Source organism: Oncorhynchus keta, unplaced genomic scaffold (assembly GCF_023373465.1).
Source record: "Oncorhynchus keta strain PuntledgeMale-10-30-2019 unplaced genomic scaffold, Oket_V2 Un_contig_17431_pilon_pilon, whole genome shotgun sequence".
Classification (NCBI taxonomy): domain Eukaryota; kingdom Metazoa; phylum Chordata; class Actinopteri; order Salmoniformes; family Salmonidae; genus Oncorhynchus; species Oncorhynchus keta.
This window is the reverse complement of record NW_026280432.1, coordinates 185,527-207,020: the sequence shown is the minus strand read 5'-3', so window position 1 is coordinate 207,020 and position 21,494 is coordinate 185,527. Positions and strand designations below refer to the sequence as shown.

Here is a 21,494-nt window from a genome sequence, read left to right as displayed (position 1 = left end):
ACATCAGCTGATATCTCAAAGTGCTGTACAGAAACCCAGCCTAAAACCCCAAACAGCAAGCAATGCAGGTGTAGAAGCACGGTGGCTAGGAAAAACTCCCTAGAAAGGCCAAAACCTAGGAAGAAACCTAGAGAGGAACCAGGCTATGTGGGGTGGGGTGGCCAGTCCTCTTCTGGCTGTGCCGGGTGGAGATTATAACAGAACATGGCCAAGATGTTCAAATGTTCATAAATGACCAGTATGGTCCAATAATAATAAGGCAGAACAGTTGAAGCTGGAGCAGCAGCACGGCCAGGTGGACTGGGGACAGCAAGGAGTTATCATGTCAGGTAGTCCTGGGGCATGGTCCTAGGGCTCAGGTCCTCCGCGAGAGAGAAAGGGAGAAAGTGAGAATTTGAGAGAGCACACTTAAATTCACACAGGACACCGAATAGGACAGGAGAAGTACTCCAGATATAACAAACTGACCCTAGTCCCCCAATACATAAACTACTGCAGCATAAATACTGGAGGCTGAGACAGGAGGGGTCAGGAGGTCAGGGGTCAGCACTCGTCCATACAGACCTTCTCCAGATCCTTCAGGTTTCGGGGCTGTCACTGGGCGAAACGGAAGTTAATCTCCCTCCAAAGATGATCTATTGGGTTCAGGTCTGGAGACTGGCTAGGCCACTTAGTTGCCCTGGCTGTGTGTTTCGGTCCGTGGTCATGCTGGAAGACCCAGCCACGACCTATCTTCAATGCTCTTACTGAGGGAAGGAGGTTGTTGGCCAAGATCTCACGATACATGGCCCCATCCATCCTCCCCACAATACGGTGCAGTTGTCCTGTCCCCTTTGCAGAAAAGCATCCCCAAAGATTTATGTTTCCACCTCCATGCTTCATGGTTGGGATGGTGTTCTTGGGGTTGTACTCATCCTTCTTCTTCCCCCAAACACGGCGAGTGGAGTTTAGACCAAAAAGCTCTATTTTTGTCTCATCAGAGCACATGACCTTCTTCCATTCCTCCTCTGGATCATGCAGATGGTCATATGCAAACTTCAGACGGGCCTGGACATGCGCTTGCTTGAGCAGGTGGACCTTGCGTGCGCTGCAGGATTTTAATACATGACGGTCCTGCCGTGTAGTTCTGGGCTGATCCTCACCTTCCTCATGATCATTGATGCACCACGAGGTGAGATCTTGCATGGAGCCCCAGACCGAGGGTGATTGACCGTCATCTTGAACTTCTTCCATTTTCTAACAATTGCGCCAACAGTTTTTGCCTTCTTACCAAGCTGCTTGCCTATTGTCCTGTAGCCCATCCCATCCTTGTGCAGGTCTACAATTGTATCCCTGATGTCCTTACACAGCTCTCTGGTCTTGGCCTTTGTGGAGAGGTTGAAGTCTGCTTGATTGAGTGTGTGGACAGGTGTCTTTTATACAGGTAAAGAGTTCAAACAGGTGCAGTTAATACAGGTAATGAGTGGAGAAAAGGAGGGATCCTTAACTTCTTCGAGATAGGGGGCGCTCTTTTGATTTTTGGATAAAAAACGTTCCCATTTTAAACAAGATATTTTGTCACGAAAAGATGCTCGACTATGCGTGTAATCGACTATGTAATGTAACTTTGGAAAGAAAAAACTCTGACGTTTCCAAAACTGCAAAGATATTATCTGTGAGTGCCCCAGAACTAATGCTACAGGCGAAACCAAGATGAAGTTTCATACAGGAAATGCCCCAGATTCTGAAGGCGCTGTGTTCCAATGTCTCCTTATATGGCTGTGAATGCGCCAGGAATGAGCCTGCCCTTTCTGTCGTTTCTCCAAGGTGTCTGCAGCATTGTGACGTATTTGTAGTGTTATATAAATATATGTAAACATTCATATACATAGTTCATATATTATACAGCGCCAAGCCAAACCGCCTGACTATGTACCCCTGCTAAAACAGGAACTAGCTCACACAGCCAGCAATAAAACTACCCCCCCTAACACCTCTCCTCAGCTTTGCTGTCTTACGACTCCAGGAAACAAAGACATTCCATCGCATGAACACATACACCCAGCCATAGTAAACTGCCCTCTACCTCACGAATCCCTGACAAAAACATCTCCTAGAATAAACAACTCTTCTCCCCTGCTAATGGTCGGGTGCCCAGAACAGAAGACTGCTGTGCACCAATGGGGGCTTCTACTCTGGCTAGAGCGGGTCCGCCTCCAACCCTATGGGACCATTCAGAAGACGTCACAAGGCTATACCTACTTTATTCTATGTATAAAAATGAATGTAACCTCTGTATAAGTTCTCTTTTTCACCTGACCCCTCATCGGGTTATATGAACTAGATCCGTGCACGATGTAGAACAAGATATCTTTGACCAATAAACGGCCTTTTGATACACCTGATTCCACTCTGTCCAGCGTCGTTGATCTGCATTCCCTCTCCAGTATGAAACACTAACAGTAGGCATATCATTGGAAGATTGAACATAAGAGACTACATTTACCAGGTGGTCCGCCTGGTGTCCTGTGTCGAAATTATTGCGTAATCTCTAGGTCCATGCGCGTTCCATTTCTTCAGAAGAGAAAGGCAACTGCCATGAAGGATTTATCATCGATAGATATGTGAAAAACACCTTGAGAATTGATTCTAAACATCGTTTGCCATGTTTCTGTCGATATTATGGAGTTAATTTGGAAAAAGTTCGCGTTTTAATGACTTAATTTTCGTTTTTTTTCTTACCCAAACGTGATGAAGAAAACGATTTGTCAACACAAATAATATTTTTGTAAAAACTGAACATTTGCTATCTAACTGAGAGTCTCCTCATTGAAAACATCTGAAGTTCTTCAAAGGTAAATTATTTTATTTGAATGCTTTTCTGTTTTTTGTGAAAATGTTGCATGCTGAATGCCAGGCATAATCCTATGCTAGGCTATCAATACTGTTACACAAATGCTTGTTTTGCTATGGTTGAGAAGCATATTTTGAAAATCTGAGATGACAGTGTTGTTAACAAAAGGCTAAGCTTGAGAGCTAGCATATTGATTTCATTTCATTTGCGATTTTCATGAATAGTTAACATTGCGTTATGGTAATGGGCTTGATGGCTCGACGCAAGAAGTTAAAGAAAAATAACAGGTCTGTGAGAGATGGAATTCTTACTGGTTGGTAGGTGATCAAATACTTATGTCATGCAATAAAATGCAAATTAATTACTTAAAAATCATACAATGTGATTTTCTGGATTTTTGTTCTCTCAGGGTTGAAGTGTACCTATGATAAAAATGACAGACCTCTACATGCTTTGTAAGTAGAAAAACCTGCAAAATAGGCAGTGTATCAAATACTTGCTCTCCCCAATGTATGTATGTATGTATATATATATTGCTCAAAAAAATAAAGGGAACACTTAAACAACACAATGTAACTAAGTCAATCACACTTCTGTGAAATCAAACTGTCCACTTAGGAAGCAACACTGATTGACAATAAATTTCACATGCTGTTGTGCAAATGGAATAGATAACAGGTGGAAATTATAGGCAATTAGCAAGACACCCCCAATAAAGGAGTGGTTCTGCAGGTGGTGACCACAGACAACTTCTCAGTTCCTATGCTTCCTGGCTGATGTTTTGGTCACTTTTGAATGCTGGCGGTGCTTTCACTCTAGTGGTAGCATGAGACGGAGTCTACAACCCACACAAGTGGCTCAGGTAGTGCAGCTCATCCAGGATGGCACATCAATGTGAGCTGTGGCAAGAAGGTTTGCTGTGTCTGTCAGCATAGTGTCTAGAGCATGGAGGCGCTACCAGGAGACAGACCAGTACATCAGGAGACGTGGTGGAGGCCGTAGGAGGGCAACAACCCAGCAGCAGGACTGCTACCTCCGCCTTTGTGCAAGAAGGAGCAGGAGGAGCACTGCCAGAGCCCTGCACAATGACCTCCAGCAGGCCACAAATGTGCATGTGTCTGCTCAAACGGTCAGAAACAGACTCCATGGGGGTGGTATGAGCGCCCGACGTTCAGAGGTCGGGGTTGTGCTTACAGCCCAACACCGTGCAGGACGTTTGGCATTTGCCAGAGAACACCAAGATTGGCAAATTCGCCACTGGCGCCCTGTGCTCTTCACAGATGAAAGCAGGTTCACACTGAGCACATGTGACAGACGTGACAGAGTCTGGAGACGCCGTGGAGAACGTTCTGCTGCCTGCAACATCCTCCAGCATGACCGGGAGCCGCACAGCCCTCCATGTGCTCGCCAGAGGTAGCCTGACTGCCATTAAGTACCGAGATGAGATCCTCAGACCCCTTGTGAGACCATATGCTGGTGCGGTTGGCCCTGGGTTCCTCCTAATGCAAGACAATGCTAGACCTCATGTGGCTGGAGTGTGTCAGCAGTTCCTGCAAGAGGAAGGCATTGATGCTATGGACTGGCCCGCCCGTTCCCCAGACCTGAATCCATTTGAGCACATCTGGGACATCATGTCTCGCGCCATCCACCAACGCCACGTTGCACCACAGACTGTCCAGGAGTTGGCGGATGCTTTAGTCCAGGTCTGGGAGGAGATCCCTCAGGAGACCATCCGCCACCTCATCAGGAGCAAGCCCAGGCGTTGTAGGGAGGTCATACAGGCACGTGGAGGCCACACACACTACTGAGCCTCATCTTGACTTGTTTTAAGGACATTACATCAAAGTTGGATCAGCCTGTAGTGTGGTTTTCCACTTTAATTTTGAGTGTGACTCCAAATCCAGACCTCCATGGGTTGATAAATTTGATTTCCATTGATAATTGTTGTGTGATTTTGTTGTCAGCACATTCAACTATGTAAAGAAAAAAGTATTTAATAACAATATTTCATTCATTCCGATCTAGGATGTGTTATTTTAGTGTTCCCTTTATTTTTTTTGAGCAGTATATATATGTGACTAGCAAGCGTACTTCTTAGTTCTAGGTAGCAAATATGGTTAACACTAACTAGCTAGAACTAGCTACTTTCTCTCCGTGAGCGGTACCAGTTATGAAAGGACACTTGAAACAAAGACTGCATTTACACAGGCAGCCCAATTCTGATCTTTTTCCACTATTTGGTCTTTTGACCAATCAGATCAGCTATTTTGCCAACAATTTGGCAAAAGATCAGAATTGGGCGGCCTGTGTAAACGCAGGCAAAAAGTATTGCTTAGAAGTAAAGTTGTTTACTAACTGTTCTCAAGCTGGCTGGTGGCTAATTTAATCTTCTCCTTGTCCATTGATAAATTACATTGAACAAATGTGCAATAGATGTTCAATTGCTGTCTGCGCTCAGTGGGAAGCAATCACTATGTAGAACATTCAACTAGAAGATTTCATCAAAACTGTTATAAGCTTAAAGTGGAATTGACAGCATTTAGCAACATGAAATATTTGTAACACCTTTTTTAAATATTCTGACAAGCGAGTACTTAGATATGGTCATTTTTACATTATCATAAATGTATACAATGTTTGAGAATGACGTATAGTAAGGCATTTGTGAAAATAATATAGCAATAGTCGGAAAGCGGCCGTGCGTTTGGACAATGAATAGACAGACACTGCATTAAATAAAACCGAATAAAAACGTCTGTCCTGTCCAGGATCGGATTCTACACAGACTGGTGCTCCATAGCCAATCAGAGCTACAGTAGGCCTATATGCAAATAAGCCAGTTGCCACAAGGCCCGTGTTTCCAACTTAGCGACTTTGTCGCTATATTTAGCGAGTATTCATAACCCTCTAGCGACAAATCTAGTGACTTTTTATGGTGTTATTGGAGACTTTTGGAGACTGACACGAATGCGGGTGCTGTCCCAAAGCACTCACAGGCAGTCCAGTCCTCGCGCTGCAGTCAGAGCAGGAGATGCTCACCCCTCTGCATCCAGACTGCAAATGAATCGCGCGCGTGCGGGAAGCCCCAGCTGGCTGATCCCGCCCTGGTTTACATTTAAAAAACAATTAACCTGAATTAGGGCCAGACTAGTTACCATCATTTTCTCACATTGCCTTTGACATTTTATTCTATTGTCTCTTTTTGGTCCAGATTGTATACAAAAAAAATTGTAAAAAAATTATGGTTAAAAATGTTCATGTTTTACTGTGACTTGTTGTAGGCTCGCTCCTAAGTGGACCATAAGGTTCAAAACCAAACCAAATTAAATTAAGATTAAAAAAAATAAATAAGTAACTCTGCCAGAGTGTCTTTTTTTGGGTCACTTGCCGGTCACAAGCCGGGATAAAGGAGGAGGGTTGGAATTGTGACGTAAAAAAAAAAAAGGAATAGACAGAAGAAAGTTCATTTGTAGTTCTAAACATATTTAGGTTGTTTTTTACTCACTTTTTATCTCTCCCACAGCGTCCATCACAATTACATGCACATGGCCAATTATGCAAATTATGTGATGACGTAATTTAGCGACTTTTAGGACAGCCAATAGCTACTTTCCTTACTGAGGAGTTGGCAACACTGCAAGGGCCTGCATTCATTCACTTTGAACTTAACTATGTGTTTACAGGCAGGAGCAACAGCACGACTTTAGATCATTTGAACACATTCGCCAAAAGCCACTGAATGGATTTCTGCAAAAATTTAAATAGCACAGGAGTCCTCTTACATTAAGGAACTAAACAATAATTTTGATCAAACAGCCATGAAACTGTATTTTCGCTCTCCCTCAATTACCTATGCACATCAACAACTAATGCTAGACATAGTGAGATGAGCTAAAAAAAATCTAATGAGGGAACATTAGATAAACGCTCTCAAACTTTTTCAGCTAGTTGTCCGTCAAAATTGCCCTGATAAAAGTTGGGGAATAGTAGCCTGCTTGTCCTTCTGCAGCTTACCTGTCAATCCAAGCATGTCCCTACCCACGTTTTGACAACGGAATGGGAACTGGCCTGCCCACCCTTTTGATCGATGCCAAATATATTTGACAACTAAGAGATATGCTAACTGTGGATAACAGTCGTTGAAGTTCAGCATAGCTAGCTAACCAAATAACAGCTGCAGCATCTCTAGCGAAAAACAACATGAGGGGGATTCGGTCACTCGCCCACTCCTCCAATGAAATCACGGACCAGACATTGACTATTTGTTTTTTGTTTTCTTCGTGCATCTGCAACCCAAACTGAAATATGGCCTTTTATAATGTCCACTTATGTACATAGGATGCTGTCGCAATTTAGCATATTAAAATCAGAGATAAATAATATTATTCTAGCCGTGGTACTATGATTGCAGAGATGTGCACAATATGCTGCAACCAATATCAAAAAGTATTAACTCCAAATGACAACTTAGCTTTGGATTGTTGTAACATTTAAACTTAAAACATGTTATTCCTTTTTTTGCACTGCAGCACTCAAAATACTGTATATTGTAGTTGAGTAGCCAGGTTACTGCTCAAATGTTGCTGTAATAGGCATACATGTAACTCTTTCGTGTTGTGTTTTGTTGAAGGTTTAGTTTTTTAGTTAATCATTGTCAAGCTTTAAAAACCCGAAGCCAGACTGCAACATTTGAGAAGCCTAGCCTGGACTGTGGCATGTCTGTCACTTCCCCCACACTGCGCACTGTAAACCGGACACACCAAAGTGAGCACATCGGGCTATAATTTCAGAAAGTAAATGACAGCTCGACTCATTTACTCGCTTGTGTGTTCTATTCGGCCCGCGGGCCTTGTGTTTGCCACATGTACGATAGGCTATTAGCCACATTATGACTGAATTGGGATCATTGCTCTTGTATTGACATTCCCAGCCTTAGTGAGTCGTCCATTTTTGTTATAAAATATTGAGTAATTGAAACTGAAACGGTGCATCCCAAATGGAGGCAGCAAACAATGTACCTGACCAGCTGTCATTTACAACCTGATAGCAATATATTTTGGACTACCAAAAAATGTATTGGTGAATTATATTAATTATTCATTGAACTGCATTCATATATTCTGCAAACAATGTACCAGACCAGCTGTCATTTACAACCTGATAGCAATATGTTTTGGACTAACAAAAAATGTATTGGTGAATTATATTAATTATGCATTGAACTGCATTCATATATTCTGCAAACAATGCCTTAGAGGTCATGTATTTTTTAGTAAAATATAACCTATTTTTAAAAGGTCTTGTAAAGTTGGTTATGAAGCATGACTGGGAATTTGATATTTTTGACTGATATGATTGTCCGTTTGTTTCATATTTGCAAAGTAGTTAAAAGGCTATCAGTTCCACTGTAACACTGCCATAAATATGAATTACTTCCTAATTTGTTGGATATTATGTAGCACTTTATTCAAGTACATTTAGTTATGTACAGACAGGACATTCTGCACTTTAAGGCTGATCTAGCAGAAGGCAGCAGAGACCTTGCATTGGTAAAGAGTTTTATGCTCTGTAAAGACTGATGGCAAAATAATCCAAATGCATTATTAAAACGATAAGACATGCTTCTTCTGTATTGCTCTTTGTGATTTGATAATAAGTGTAGATAGTCTCGAGGACAAATGTTCCTTTCAGAATGGACAATGAAGTGGTATTCATTTCGATGGGGATATTCACAGTTCTAAAAATAATGACACATACTTCAAAAACATAAGAAATCCCTTAAAAACCCAAGACATAACATGTACTGAAACATTTGGCTAAAGGAGAGGTAGTGGATAATTAAATGTACAAATGTGAACAGAGCAGAAGCAACTTTGGATTGAAACTATGGAACTGAACTCTATATGGGGTTGGTTTCCTAGACACCAATTTAAGCATAGTTCTGGACTAAAGCACCTTTTCCAGAATTTCCATTATACATTGAACATGCTTTTAAGTCTCGGACTAGGCTTAATCTGTGTCTAGAAAACTGTCCCTATAAGTCTGGATACGAGTGAACTAAAGCCTTACATGCTGACCACACCGCTTGCGTTTATATCCCAGGACAAATTAGCTAGCAATAGCAAGCTAGCTAACTAAATTGACATAAATGTTTAATTACATTTAACATTTAAGTCATTTAGCAGACGCTCTTATCCAGAGCGACTTACAAATTGGTGCATTCACCTTGCTTTTCGACCCATCCCCAAATGAATATAGTTGGTTCAGAGTTCGTTTTGATATTTCAACCTGCGTGCCCTGATTGCGTCTGGTGTGGGTGGACAAAATCAACATGCCCACGATGGCGCACGCACGGTCTGGTCAGCATGTTAGAGAGCCTCCACTTTAATGATGTTGAGCTGGGTTTCTTGTGGGGAGACTGTGATGTCTGAGTCCAGGTCAACAGAGGCCTGGGTGGGGGCCATGCAGTCTTGGAGAGCTCCCTCTGTGCTGGTGCTGGGACTGTCTGTACCTCTATAGGACTGTGTGTGTGACTGCGTGTATGTGGTGGCGTAAGACTGTGTGCATGAGGGCATGTGTGTTTGAGTGTGTGGCTGCTGTGTGTAGGCTGACGAGTAAGGCTGTGTGTGCGCCAGCGTGTATGTAGGGGTGTGTGAGCAGGAGGCTATCGGTGGTACTACTGCTGCTGCCCGTCTGGAAGCCGTTGATGCCATGGGGGCTCTGTCCGGACAGTTTGAAGGTCTCTATGGTCTCCAGACTGGAGCTGTCCATCCCGTTGTAGCTGGGCTGGGCCTGGCTGCACTGAGCATACCCTCCTTGGCTGAAGGGGAATGTGTCCTGGCAGTAGGAGGCAGAGCCTGAGGCAGGTAAGACTGGGGGTGGGGGAGTTTTGGGATGCTGTCGCTGCTGGTGGAGGCTGGTACAGGGTGCCTCCAGTCTGGAGGCCAGGGTCTGCAGGGTGCTGAGAATCTGCTTCTGGACCTGGGTCTGCTGGACCTGCTCCCTCTCCAGCCGGTACTGCTGCTCCACCAGCATGCGCACCGCCAGGCTCAGGCTGTGGATCTCAGAGCCCAGGGTCTGGACCTGCTCCTGGAGACCCCCACCTCCACCACCCCCTCCCCCGCATCTCCCTCCAGCCTCCTGGTGAGCTGCCTGCTGGGGGCTGGGGTTCCTGTCTCTCCTGAGAAGGCCCTGGTTCATGCCCTGGCTCCCAGGGCTTTGGAGGCGGATGACAGGGCTACTACCCTGGGAGGTGGGTGGTGGTGGGGGGTTGGGGAGCCGGATGCCCACACGGGGAGGAGTAGGGTGTGGGGAGCGGACAGCTTGGCCACCGACTCTCTGCTGGAACATCTGTCTGGGAACACTGCCTCCTTGCTGGCCATCCAAATTCCTCTGCAGAGTACAAGTCCATTGTAACATGGGTCAGTTGTAACAGGCTAAATATATAAAATTAAAACCTACTTAGAAAGATGTTCCATGTGCCAATGATTGGTTAGTCTTTACATAACTATGAAGTTTAATTTAAAAACAAATGTATCCATCAATCTTTGGTTTCATTGACAGATTTGTTTTGAGGCCATGTTTTAAAATATATTTTTGCTGCCTCTCTATTTTCATTATTGACCTTTGGAACAATATCTATGTATCGACACATATTTTATCAGTAAGATCAGGCCTTTTGATTGGTATAGTTGATGACAATAATCATATTTTTTCACAAGGCTCCCGTGACTGGGGTTAGTTGTTGTAACTCATTGTTACAACTTACCCCTTTACCTAAAATTATATAGCTTTTAAACACATTCACATATTTATATCAAATGTCACTTCTTTACAACAACTTTGGCAATGCAACTATGATAAAACCTTTGAAAAAAAATGAAAAAAACAATATATATTTTATTTGAACGCTAATGCTAAATTTAGTTTTATATATAGTCAGCTATTCAGTTTCTGGTTTCACTAAGACTAGGGTTGAGTTATTGTAGGTTTTGGGGAAGCTCCATATATCATCTCTCTTCTGTGGTGCCCAGTGTGATTAATTTCTCTTGTGGTCTGGTGTTCTCAGCAGAGGGGAAGAGCGAGATTTTTTTTGTTGTATTTACTTGTGACTATGGCATCTTACGTAGACACGTTCATTCGCTTTCCATCAGAGGAACTGTTAGAGTTATGTCCTAAGGAACAGCTGTTGAAGATTGCTTAACACTACAAGGTTGAAATTGGTGATAAATGTCAAATTCTTAGGTTGATATTGAAGGCCACTCTGGAGTGGTATTCTTGAAGTTATCACTGGGGCAGCTTCTGCCGAGGACTCGCCATCTCCCCATTTCATTACGATGGCGGCACCATCTGTTAGCCCTAGTATTCTTTTGAACAGCAGAAAGAACTGCTTCTGTTACAGCTAAAGTATGAAAAGGAGTTGCAATTTAAACAGGATTTGGAGCGTGCAAAAATAAAGCTGCAACAAGAGCGGCTTCAGTTGGTTAGGGAAGGAAAGATCTCAGGAGAGAGTTTGCTCTGGGAAGTTGACCCAGATTTACCTAGGGGTTGTTCCTCTTTTGGTCGTGCCCCGGACACATTTGATATTGTTGGAAACTTAGTTCTTTTCATTGTTTGAACGTGTTGCTGATGCTAGGAGTTGGCCTGATTCTAACCGTCCTTGTTGGTCCCCGGTTTTATGGGGGGTGACGACCACCCTCCCACTCTGTCTGCCAAATTCTTTGCTCTTGTTTTCCTTAATAGGATGTCGGTGGGAGCCCGGGAGGGTCGTCAGCGAAATGGGACACACCTGGGCTCGGGTGTGTCCCGGGATAAATACGCCTCTTCCCCATTCATTGAGACTCTCTCCATGCAGACAGTTAGACTTTGGTTGTAGCGGTTTTGTTTGCTTTGGCACCTTTCAACACACCTCATCACATTTATGCACGCAACCACTCACACTACCGACTACACACACCATTGTTAATTGTATTTAGTTAAATTAATAAATATATTTTGTTATTCCTTATCTCCATGTTGTCTCCCTTTTTGTTAGGAACTTCGAGCCGGTTTGTGACATTGAATCGGCACTATTTATAATAATTGTGTATATTATTACATATGGTGAGTTTCCTTCGCCTTGTACTCACCACTTGAGTAAGCCTCTGAGTGACTGGGTCATAGGACTGTGGTTGATCTGCTGCCACAGGTCTCTGAACATCAGAACCAGAAGCATTAGACTGTTCTCTTCTCAGCAGAGCTGCTACTTGCTGGTAGGACTGATAAGAAGAGTCTCTTATCTGGGGAAAAATAAAGATCCAATCAAAGCCTAGACATTACATGACCACAGTAATAACACCTCTCATGTGATCATTTGTTTCAACCCAGGGTTGTTCAGAAAGTGGAAACATTTTGAAACGGAGTGTACCGTGTGGGTTACTACCTGAACATGTACAACAAAAAATGCCATTTCTTTTACTGAAACATTTGAAAAGGATTGTAAAATTAGAGCCTGGTTACCAGTCTGTTTCTGCTACACTTCTACTCCTTGCCAATCATTGACATGCAAAATAAGAAGTGTACAAGGAGTGGAATGTTAGAAAAACAGGTTCTGGATGTTTATGTAAATGACACTGTTCTGAAAGATTTACACAAGCATGTAGACTCCACCATACTACAGCCCTTTATCGTCTTCGCTTACGAGATCATCCCCAGGCTTTCAAACAGAGCGTGAGAAGCCTGAGCGGTATACTACAAAGCAGGATTAATGACTTAGTCAGCAACTTGAAATAACGTTGTATTTTTTTAGACAGATAAGCTTGAAATGGGCATGATCTAATTGACAAACAAAAACATCTACATTTAGATTTCTTAATGAACCAGAAAGTCAGTTCTGGTTTATCAAAGCTAGCTGGCTAACTCATTGATCACACTTTGGAGTATTAGGGCTTCCGAAGCTATCCCCGGGCTAATTGTGCAGAGCGCATAAATGCCGAGGCTCGTTGATGAACTCAATGTGCTGTACTCAGTACAGGAACATAGGCCTAATAATATCCATTTGTACACTGCAAAATGACCTGAAGTAATCCCAAACCGATATTGTATTTGACAATATCAGAATAATGACATACCTCCATTACATTGAGACACTATCACATCTCTATTTATTGGTCTGAATATTTGGGAGCAAATTCTTAAATTTTTCTGAAATGTATATATTTTTTAATATAGAAAAACTGTAGGCCAAATACAATTGCTTGCGGCCTCAATTTGGCCCACCAGTCACCTGTTACCAACCCTTTCTGTATATATCTACTCAAACTTGATGTCTCTGCACCCTTTTTGTCTTAGTGATCACACAACTATGAGATGTGCCTACCTTTGCTCTATGAGACAAAGCCTTATCCAGAAGCCTTTTGCGTGCTGCCAGTATGGGGTTAGTAGCTGGCGAGGGCGTGGCTCTCTTACGCATGTAGGCGCCTGTCACAGTCACAGCCGCTGCCCCTGCGGGTGGAAGACCCCTCTGTTGAGAGTTCTGAGCCAATGATGTGACACTGACAATCTGGATGTCCTTATCCTCATCCTCCTTCTTGTTCCCTTCCTCCGGTTTCTCTGTCCTGTTGCTCTGTCCTCTGCTGGCGCCTTCGCTTCCTGTCCCAGACGGCCCCTGACCCCTGACCTCAGGAGGATTGGAGCCAGGACACTGCTTGGCGAACTCTGACGCTGCAACATAGCCTGCGTGGCGTGACGCCTCCCTCAGTAGATTCCGTATTTGCTGGTCGTTCCAGCCCTCCCGGCTTCCACCATCTCCCTCCCTGCTCCAACCCCAGGTGTGATCTGTGGGTCTGTGGCTGCAGCACTTTCACCACCCCTCTGAACCTTCTTCCTCTGGAACTCCTTGAGGTACAGGTAAATGGCCTGGGCAGACACCCGGATGTTCTCCAGCTCCAGCACCGCCTTGATCTTCCGGAAGCTCAGACCCGCCTGCCGCAGCTCCACCACCTTGCGCTTGGCAGCATCGTCCAGACGGCCCATGGTTGGTCACTCACTCCAGGCTGCTCCACTGGAAGAGCCCTTCTCCAATCGGGTCTTAGAAGTAGTCTAACTGTTGAGAGACAGAGAATTCACTTCTAACTGTAGTAAATAGGGCATTTGGAATTAGACTTTCAAACATAAATACATTAAGCTAGTGTAGTTAAATTGATCAGAAATCACACAGATGGCACCAATTCTATCACATAATCTTATTCACATGAAACCTCACATTGATAGCTAGACTGACATTAAAAGCCATTTAACTTGTGAAGGACAGGACTCCAGGCAAAATTGACTGATTATTTTTGGCAAAATACATAAATTATTAGCTAGATTTAGTAAGCTAAATAAACATAATACATAAGCCAATAGAACATGGCTGGCAGTGTATCCTAACCTCTGCCACAGACTTCCACCTGAACTAAGCTTGGATGCCGTAGCGTAGTCTATCTTCATTACTCCACCGGTACCAACAGTTTAGCCTCAACGTTGGGACAGTGTACTGTCCATTGTCTAGCAAGTAAATATTTTAGCTAGATAGCATCAAACCTGTCCCACAATGTGAACACATAGCCTAACGGTCCTACCTTAACGTTGAAAAAAGGAAATGATTTGATCTAAATAGATAACTAACGTGAGCTAGTTCTAGCTAAGAATATTTGATCGCGGTGCCAACTCACCTCAATACGATTCTGCACGTTTTCAGCTCATTTGAAAATGACCCATATTGTTTCCTTTAGTGTGCAAGCTAAATCGCTAGGGGAAAACATACATTTTTAACAAGTAACTATTAACTAACCTTACTGGTAGAACCAGTGGCCGAGGGTTGATAGCTAGCTAAAGATTTTCGTATGAATGTTGACCAAAGAGAAACAGTGTAAAACGTCATTTATGCGACCACGTCATCATTACGCGTCAGATTTAGCACAGCGGAACGAGTGGTTGAGCCTGCATCCGACTCGAACGAAATGTACGTATTATGGGTTTATATAACTATTTCTATTCCATGTTATGATCTTCTCAATGTTGACAATTTTGGCATTACATTAGATACATTTTAATGCTTGAGCTACATAAACAGAGCAGGGCACAACGTTGCTAATTAGCTATCGTTTCTGGCCTCGCTTGTTCTATGAATGGAGGAAGGCAATGGCGGTAGCATAAACGCAACATATAAACAGTTAGAGTTTGAAGATGAGGAACTTAATAATAATGCTGTTCTTAATTTACATATTTTTTTCACTTACTTAGGGCACCGTCACCCACAAAGCGTAAGGAGGAGGAAAAGTCAAAGGACAGGGGAAAGAGAAGACTGCCACAAAGGAAGGGGGGACAAGGAGAGAGGCAGGGAGAAGGGCCACAAACGACGCAGTGCATCCACTGGGAGCAGCAGCAGGTGAGATGCCCCCAATTGCTCTTTCAGACTCTGTACAGTCTTTAACTACCTCAACAACATCCGCAAACAGTGCTTTAGGACACACTAGCTAGGTCTTTTCACGCTAAACCAAGCTGGAATGCCCTATGTTCCAAAGTGGGCCAAGAGGTTAATTGGACATGAATTTCAGATGGTACTTCCCTGTTTTACTCAGTTTCCTTCGATTGTGTGCCTAATGAACACAACCCTTGTTGCTGGCCTGTTTGTGTATGTATATCTTACTACCCAGCTCCAGCAGCAGCTCTGGCTCCAGCTCTGGTTCCTCCAGCGGCTCTAGTTCCTCTGGCACCAGCCGCTCTGGGTCTTCCCGGTCCAGCTCCTCCAGCTCATCTAGTTCCTCTGGGTCACCCGACCCCGGCCGCCGCCACGACAACCGTCGCCGCTCCCGCTCCGCGTGAGTACCAGCTGATACATTGTGATTGTGGTCCTAAACAGTGTCTATTCATTGGGAAATTCCCTGGGTTCACATAGTATTTGAAATGGTCCAAATGTTTTATCTTCATCTAGGACAATGGAACCAGTGGCACACACTGAACGTAGTTGAAATATGTCAAATACTATTTGAACCCTAGGTCTGGTTGAGCATGCCGTTTTATCATGATCAAAATGGTTCAGTTGTGGGAAAACTACAAGTTTGTCCCGCTTTAAATAGTGTCTCTTCACTTTGTAAACTCTCATGGTTTTGTAATGACTGTCCATTGTGCTACAGGTCCAAAACACAGAAGAAGGGAGATGACAAGGAGCGAAGGAGAAGGAGCCCGAGCCCCAAGCCCACCAAAGTTCACTTAGGAAGACTGACCAGAAATGTGACCAAGGTGAGGGACTACACGACACGGCTGTTGACATGGGGCGGGGGCGGCAGGGTAGCCTAGTGGTTAGAGCGTTGGACTAGTAACTGAAAGGTTGCAAGTTCAAGTCCCCGAGCTGACCTGTCGTTCTACCCCTGAACAGGCAGTTAACCCACTGTTCCTAGGCCGTCATTGAAAATAAGAATTTGTTCTTAACCTTGATGACAGTTTTGCATACGCTTGGCGTTCTCTCAACCAGCTTCACCTGGAATGCTTTTCCAACAGTCTTGAAGGAGTTCCCACATATGCTGAGCACTTGTTGGCTGCTTTTCCTTCACTCTGCGGCCGGGCTCATCCTAAACCATTTCAACTTTTTGAGGTCGTGTGATTGTGGAGGCCAGGTCATCTGATGCAGCACTCCACTCTCCTTGGTAAAATAGCCCTTACACAACCTGGAGGTGTGTTGGGTCATTATCCTGTTGAAAAATGAATGATACTATCACTTAGTCCAAACCAGATGGCATGGCATATCGCTGCAGAATGCTGTGGTAGGTAGCCATGCTGGTTAAGTGTGCCTTGAATTATAAATAAATCACTGACAGTGTCACCAGCAAAGCACCATCACACCACCTCCTCCATGCTTCACGGTGGGAAATACACATGCAGAGATCATCAGTTCACCCACACCGCATCTCACAAAGACAAGGCGGTTGGAACCAAAATTCTCAAATTTGGACTCCAGACCAAAAGACAAATTTCCATCGGTTTAATGTCCATTGTTTGTGTTTCTTGGCCCAAGCAAGTATCTTCTTATTGGTGTCCTTTAGTAGTGGTTTCTTTGCAGCAATTTCGACCATGAATGCCTGATTCACACAGTCTCCTCTGAACAGTTGATGTCGAGATGTCTGTTACTTGAACTCTGAAGCAGTTATTTGGGCTGCAACCTGAAGTGCAGTTAACTCTAATGAACTTATCCTCTGCAGCAGAGGTAACTCTGGGTCTTCCTTTCCTGTGGCGGTTCTCATGAGAGCCAGTTTCATCACAGTGCATGATGGTTTTTACGACTGCGCTTGAAGAAACGTTCAAAGTTCTTGAAATGTTCTGTATTGACTGACCCTCATGTCTTAACATAATGATGGACTGTTGTTTCTCTTTGCTTTTATGAGCTGTTCTTGACATAATATGGACTTGGTCTTTTACCAAATATATATCTTCTGTATATCCCCCTACCTTGTCACAACACAGCTGATTGGCTCAAACACATTAAGAAGGAAAGAAATTCTGCAAATTAACTTTTAACAAGGCACACCTGTTATTTGAAGTGCATTCCAGTTGACTACTTCATGAAGCTGGTTGAGAGAATGCCATGGGTGTGCAAAGCTGTCATCGAGGGTGGCTATTTGAAGAATCTCAAATATATATCTATATATTTATTTTTGTACTTTTTTGATTACTTTTTTTTTTGGTTACTACATGATTCCATATGTTATTTCATAGTTTTGATGTCTTCACTATTATTCTACAATGACAAATAGTAAAAATAAATAAGAAGCCATGAATGAGTAGGTGTTCGAAAACTTTATATATTGATATTTTGGGATATGTAAAATATATTTCACAGCGGTTTAGATGGTACACTGATTCTCTACATTATAGCCTACATTGCTTGTTTTGTCACAAACTGAAATTAGTTGATCATTTTAGTATTTTAGCAACTATGTATAGCAGAGTGATTTCTACATATTGAGCCTTAAAGTAAAAGTGTACTTATTCTCTTTGAATGAGTTGTATGTCGAGACCATGCCATCAGAGATACATGTTGGAAGTCCATTTTTATCTTCTGTTGAACAGGACCACATCCAGGAGATCTTTGCCACCTACGGCAAGATCAAGATGATTGACATGCCAGTGGAGAGGCTCCACCCAAACCTGTCCCGGGGCTACGCCTATGTGGAGTTCGAGACTCCAGAGGAGGCCCAGAAGGCCCTGAAACACATGGATGGTGGTACGAGGGCATCTTGGGCATGTTCATTAGGCCACAGCGTAGTAGAATGTTTTGCAAATGAAAATGAGCAATTCTTATTGGACATGTTCAGATGGTTCCTCTTGGTTTCCGGTCGTTTTGTGCCTACTGAACACAATCTTGTAGACTGTAACAATAACAGACCTGGTACATAGTTTTTTGAGCTACAAGTAATACATTCCGATTGTAGCCAATTAAACCTGGCTGTTGCACAAACAGCACATGACTGGAGATTAGCTGTGAGAGGCTTTTTAATTTTCTCCCAGTCGATGCATGACTCACGAAGGGTAAACGCTGAAAGTTGTTTGTGCTTAGTCTGTGATGCCATCTTCCGGTGGAGCAGCTAAAAACCTACAATGACGGCGTTGTTTCATGCGAACGCTACGTCCCCAATGTATCATCTCAGTGCAGAGCCTAACCCCTTGTACTGCTGGCTAACCCCTTGTACTGCTGGCTAACCCCTTGTACTGCTGGCTAACCCCTTGTACTGCTGGCTAACCCCTTGTACTGCTGGCTAACCCCTTGTACTGCTGGCTAACCCCTTGTACTGCTGGCTAACCCCTTGTACTGCTGGCTAACCCCTTGTACTGCTGGCTAACCCCTTGTACTGCTTTGTGTCAGTCTGAAATCTCAATGTCCTGGAGTTTATATACATTTTAACAGATGTTTCTAGTATGACTGAGGTTTGTGCATCTTTCTGTTGTTCCCAGGTCAGATTGATGGTCAGGAGATCACCACCTCTGCCGTGTTGGCTCCAAGGATACGCCCTCCCCTCGTAGACAGTCACCCCCACGCAGAATGCCCCCACCTCCCCCATGTGGCGCCGCACCCCACCTCGCATGAGGAGAAGTGTTGGCCCCCGAGCCCTGGTGGGTCTGATGGCCCTGGTGGGTCTGATGGCCCTGGTCTGATGGCCCGAGCCCTGGTGGGTCTGATGGCCCTGGTGGGTCTGATGGCCCGAGCCCTGGTGGGTCTGATGGCCCTGGTGGGTCTGATGGCCCTGGTGGGTCTGATGGCCCTGGTGGGTCTGATGGCCCGAGCCCTGGTGGTCTGATGGCCCGAGCCCTGGTGGCCCTGGTGGGTCTGATGGCCCGAGCCCTGGTGGGTCTGATGGCCCTGGTGGGTCTGATGGCCCGAGCCCTGGTGGGTCTAATGGCCCGAGCCCTGGTGGGTCTAATGGCCCGAGCCCTGGTGGGTCTAATGGCCCGAGCCCTGGTGGTCTGATGGCCCGAGCCTTGGTGGCCCTGTTGGGTCTGGTGTTATAGTACAATACTGCTAACAAATACTTGGTTCAATCACCAATTTCAACAGTAATTTGAATCCCCAATCTGACCTACTGTCCTGAGAACATTACTGTAGTGTTTAATTCTCTACTCCTAGTGCCTCTCTAGCTCCTTGTGGTGTAATATGTTGACCTGTTGATAGTTTCTTCAAATGACGCAAAATGACGCAATATATAGGTACTTTACCCGCTACACTCGCATTAACATCTGCTAACCATGTGTATGTGACAAATAAAATTTGATTTGAAGTGATGCTTTGTTTACCTGCAGGTCTCGGTCACCAAGGAGACGGTCCCCGGTGCGCCGACGCTCCAGGTCCCCGGGGCGCAGACGTCATCGTTCCCGCTCCAGTTCCAACTCCTCACGGTAGAGGAACAACGCTATCCCCCTGCCCGCCCACCCCAACAACCCAGGGTGAATGTATTTTCCATGATTTCTTGCATCCTTTCTCTACCTTAAAATGCATTGGAGGACAAAATCGGAATGTTCCTTCTCATCCAATGTGCTTTGAGGTGGCGAGAAGAGAGGATGAAAGGAATCAAGGAAATACAATTGAGCTTGTACCTAAAAATAATTTTTCTGAAGTGAACAGTCTAGTTGTTTTGTTTGTCTCATTACGCTTTTCCAGTTTTCATTTTAAGGTTCCCAAACAGTCGTTCAGATTACTTGTTGATCGTCATGTCCTTTGTTATCTAATCAGAGCTCAGGCTTTGTTTTAGTACTAATGATTTGCTCAAGATGTGTAGCCTGTCTTTTTACCACGGTGTACTGATTTTGTACATGCTTTGAAAATAAAAAGGAAGAAACTTCAACCTCAAAATGTTTGTCAATTTCTGTGGCTTCTTTAAATCTATATGCCAGCCTAAGTTTATTGACTAGCTGGAGACACATTTCTATATTTCGCCATATAAGAAAAACATGCACACATTTAAAAACAGCACTACTTGTCCTTTTATGAATAAAAAAGTCTAGCACAAGTAGCTGTGTTTCTTTTGAACACTTTACACATTTTTGGATGACACTAGTGTAGGAGCAGTGTCATTTCATACAAGCGCACTTGTTTCTACAGTTCCTTGCCTCCGATCCTCAACTGCCTTTGACCTTTTTCAAAAGGAGGCGAGTAGAGGACATGAGGAAGGGAGAATATCTCATTGAGATTTTCCGAATCGTTAGTGTAGTAAAGTTTAAACTTCTCCAGCAGAGGGCACTATCTTCACATACGGGTGGCAGGTAGCCTAGTGGTTAGAGCAGTTGGACGAGTAACAGGTTTCAAGATCGAATCCCTGAGCTGACATGGTAGAAATCTGTCGTTCTCCCCCTGAACAAGGCAGTTCCTAGGCCGTCATTGAAAATCATTTGTTCTTAACTGACTTGCCTAGTTAAATAAAATGTAAATAAATATACAAGTGGTTTATTTTATGCCAGCTGGGTATTCAGTCGAGCGCAGAACGGTTTGTACCATTCAACAGTCTTACTGGTATGTTTGCTCTTGTTCAGTGGGTGTGACCGGATGTGACCTGTTCGATATGGGTGTGACCATTGGAATCTCAAAACGTATGCAGCATGTCATACTAAATCGCCCTCTGGGCTATATAATCACATCGTTCTTCAACTGATCGTTCAGAACCGTCCGTTATTGTTATTTGGGGAAAAGCCTTCTTATGCTCTGCAACAACATAAAACAGGTTATTTTGAAAACATGTATTTATTCTGACATGAACACATCTAAATGTATGGTGCACATGGCACAGTACATTTCAGGCTATTGATACATTGATATGATAAAGATGGACCTCTAGGCCAGACTTACATCACAAACACAGCCTTTTATCACTCATCTCTGTGATTTTTATTATTTTACCACTGTTTTACTGCTAGTGTTTAACTGTAGGACGTGAGGCTTGTTGCTCTGAGGTTTAGTTTCTGCAAGAGACTAGAGAACATGAGGGTGTTGCCAATCATTATCGCTGTGTTCAATGGCGATTTTAGCAGATAAATCTTAGTTGGGCAAACTCAACTTTTTTTTTTTTAGATGCATATCACTACAAGGTGACAAACGTTTATCCCCAAACTGTTAGGGCCTACATTAAGCTGTCCCAAACTGTTAGGGCCTACATTA

General features: G+C 43.8%; 2 protein-coding genes across 2 annotated transcripts; one reads left to right on the top strand and one right to left on the bottom strand.

Moving 5' to 3' along the window:
- Window positions 1–9,201: 9,201 nt before the first annotated feature.
- LOC127906030 (uncharacterized) lies at window positions 9,202–13,846 on the bottom strand. The gene is made up of 5 exons (XM_052503541.1): window positions 13,719–13,846; window positions 13,191–13,626; window positions 11,962–12,111; window positions 9,446–10,225; window positions 9,202–9,390 (listed from the first exon to the last, which is right to left on the bottom strand). Exons 1-5 carry the CDS (start codon window positions 13,844–13,846, stop codon window positions 9,202–9,204), a joined length of 1,683 nt encoding a protein of 560 aa, XP_052359501.1.
- Window positions 13,847–14,558: 712 nt separating this feature from the next.
- On the top strand, window positions 14,559–19,146 carry LOC127919724 (RNA-binding protein with serine-rich domain 1-like). Its single transcript, XM_052503540.1, has 6 exons — window positions 14,559–14,816; window positions 15,098–15,242; window positions 15,511–15,675; window positions 15,991–16,096; window positions 17,921–18,074; window positions 18,803–19,146. Exons 1-6 carry the CDS (start codon window positions 14,702–14,704, stop codon window positions 19,144–19,146), a joined length of 1,029 nt encoding a protein of 342 aa, XP_052359500.1. The 5' UTR covers window positions 14,559–14,701.
- The last annotated feature ends 2,348 nt before the right edge of the window (window positions 19,147–21,494 follow it).

Coding starts and splice junctions, on each gene's coding strand:
- LOC127906030 (XM_052503541.1), bottom strand. CDS start 13,846: ATGGGCCGTCTGGACGATGCTGCCAAGCGCAAGGTGGTGGAGCTGCGG. Junction 13,627..13,718: donor TCTGCCCAGGCCATTTACCT/GTACCTCAAGGA, acceptor GGGTTGGAGCAG/GGAGGGAGATGGTGGAAGCC. Junction 12,112..13,190: donor CTTTGTCTCATAGAGCAAAG/GTAGGCACATCT, acceptor ATTTTTCCCCAG/ATAAGAGACTCTTCTTATCA.
- LOC127919724 (XM_052503540.1), top strand. CDS start 14,702: ATGTTGACCAAAGAGAAACAGTGTAAAACGTCATTTATGCGACCACGT. Junction 15,676..15,990: donor CGTCGCCGCTCCCGCTCCGC/GTGAGTACCAGC, acceptor ATTGTGCTACAG/GTCCAAAACACAGAAGAAGG. Junction 16,097..17,920: donor TGACCAGAAATGTGACCAAG/GTGAGGGACTAC, acceptor TCTGTTGAACAG/GACCACATCCAGGAGATCTT.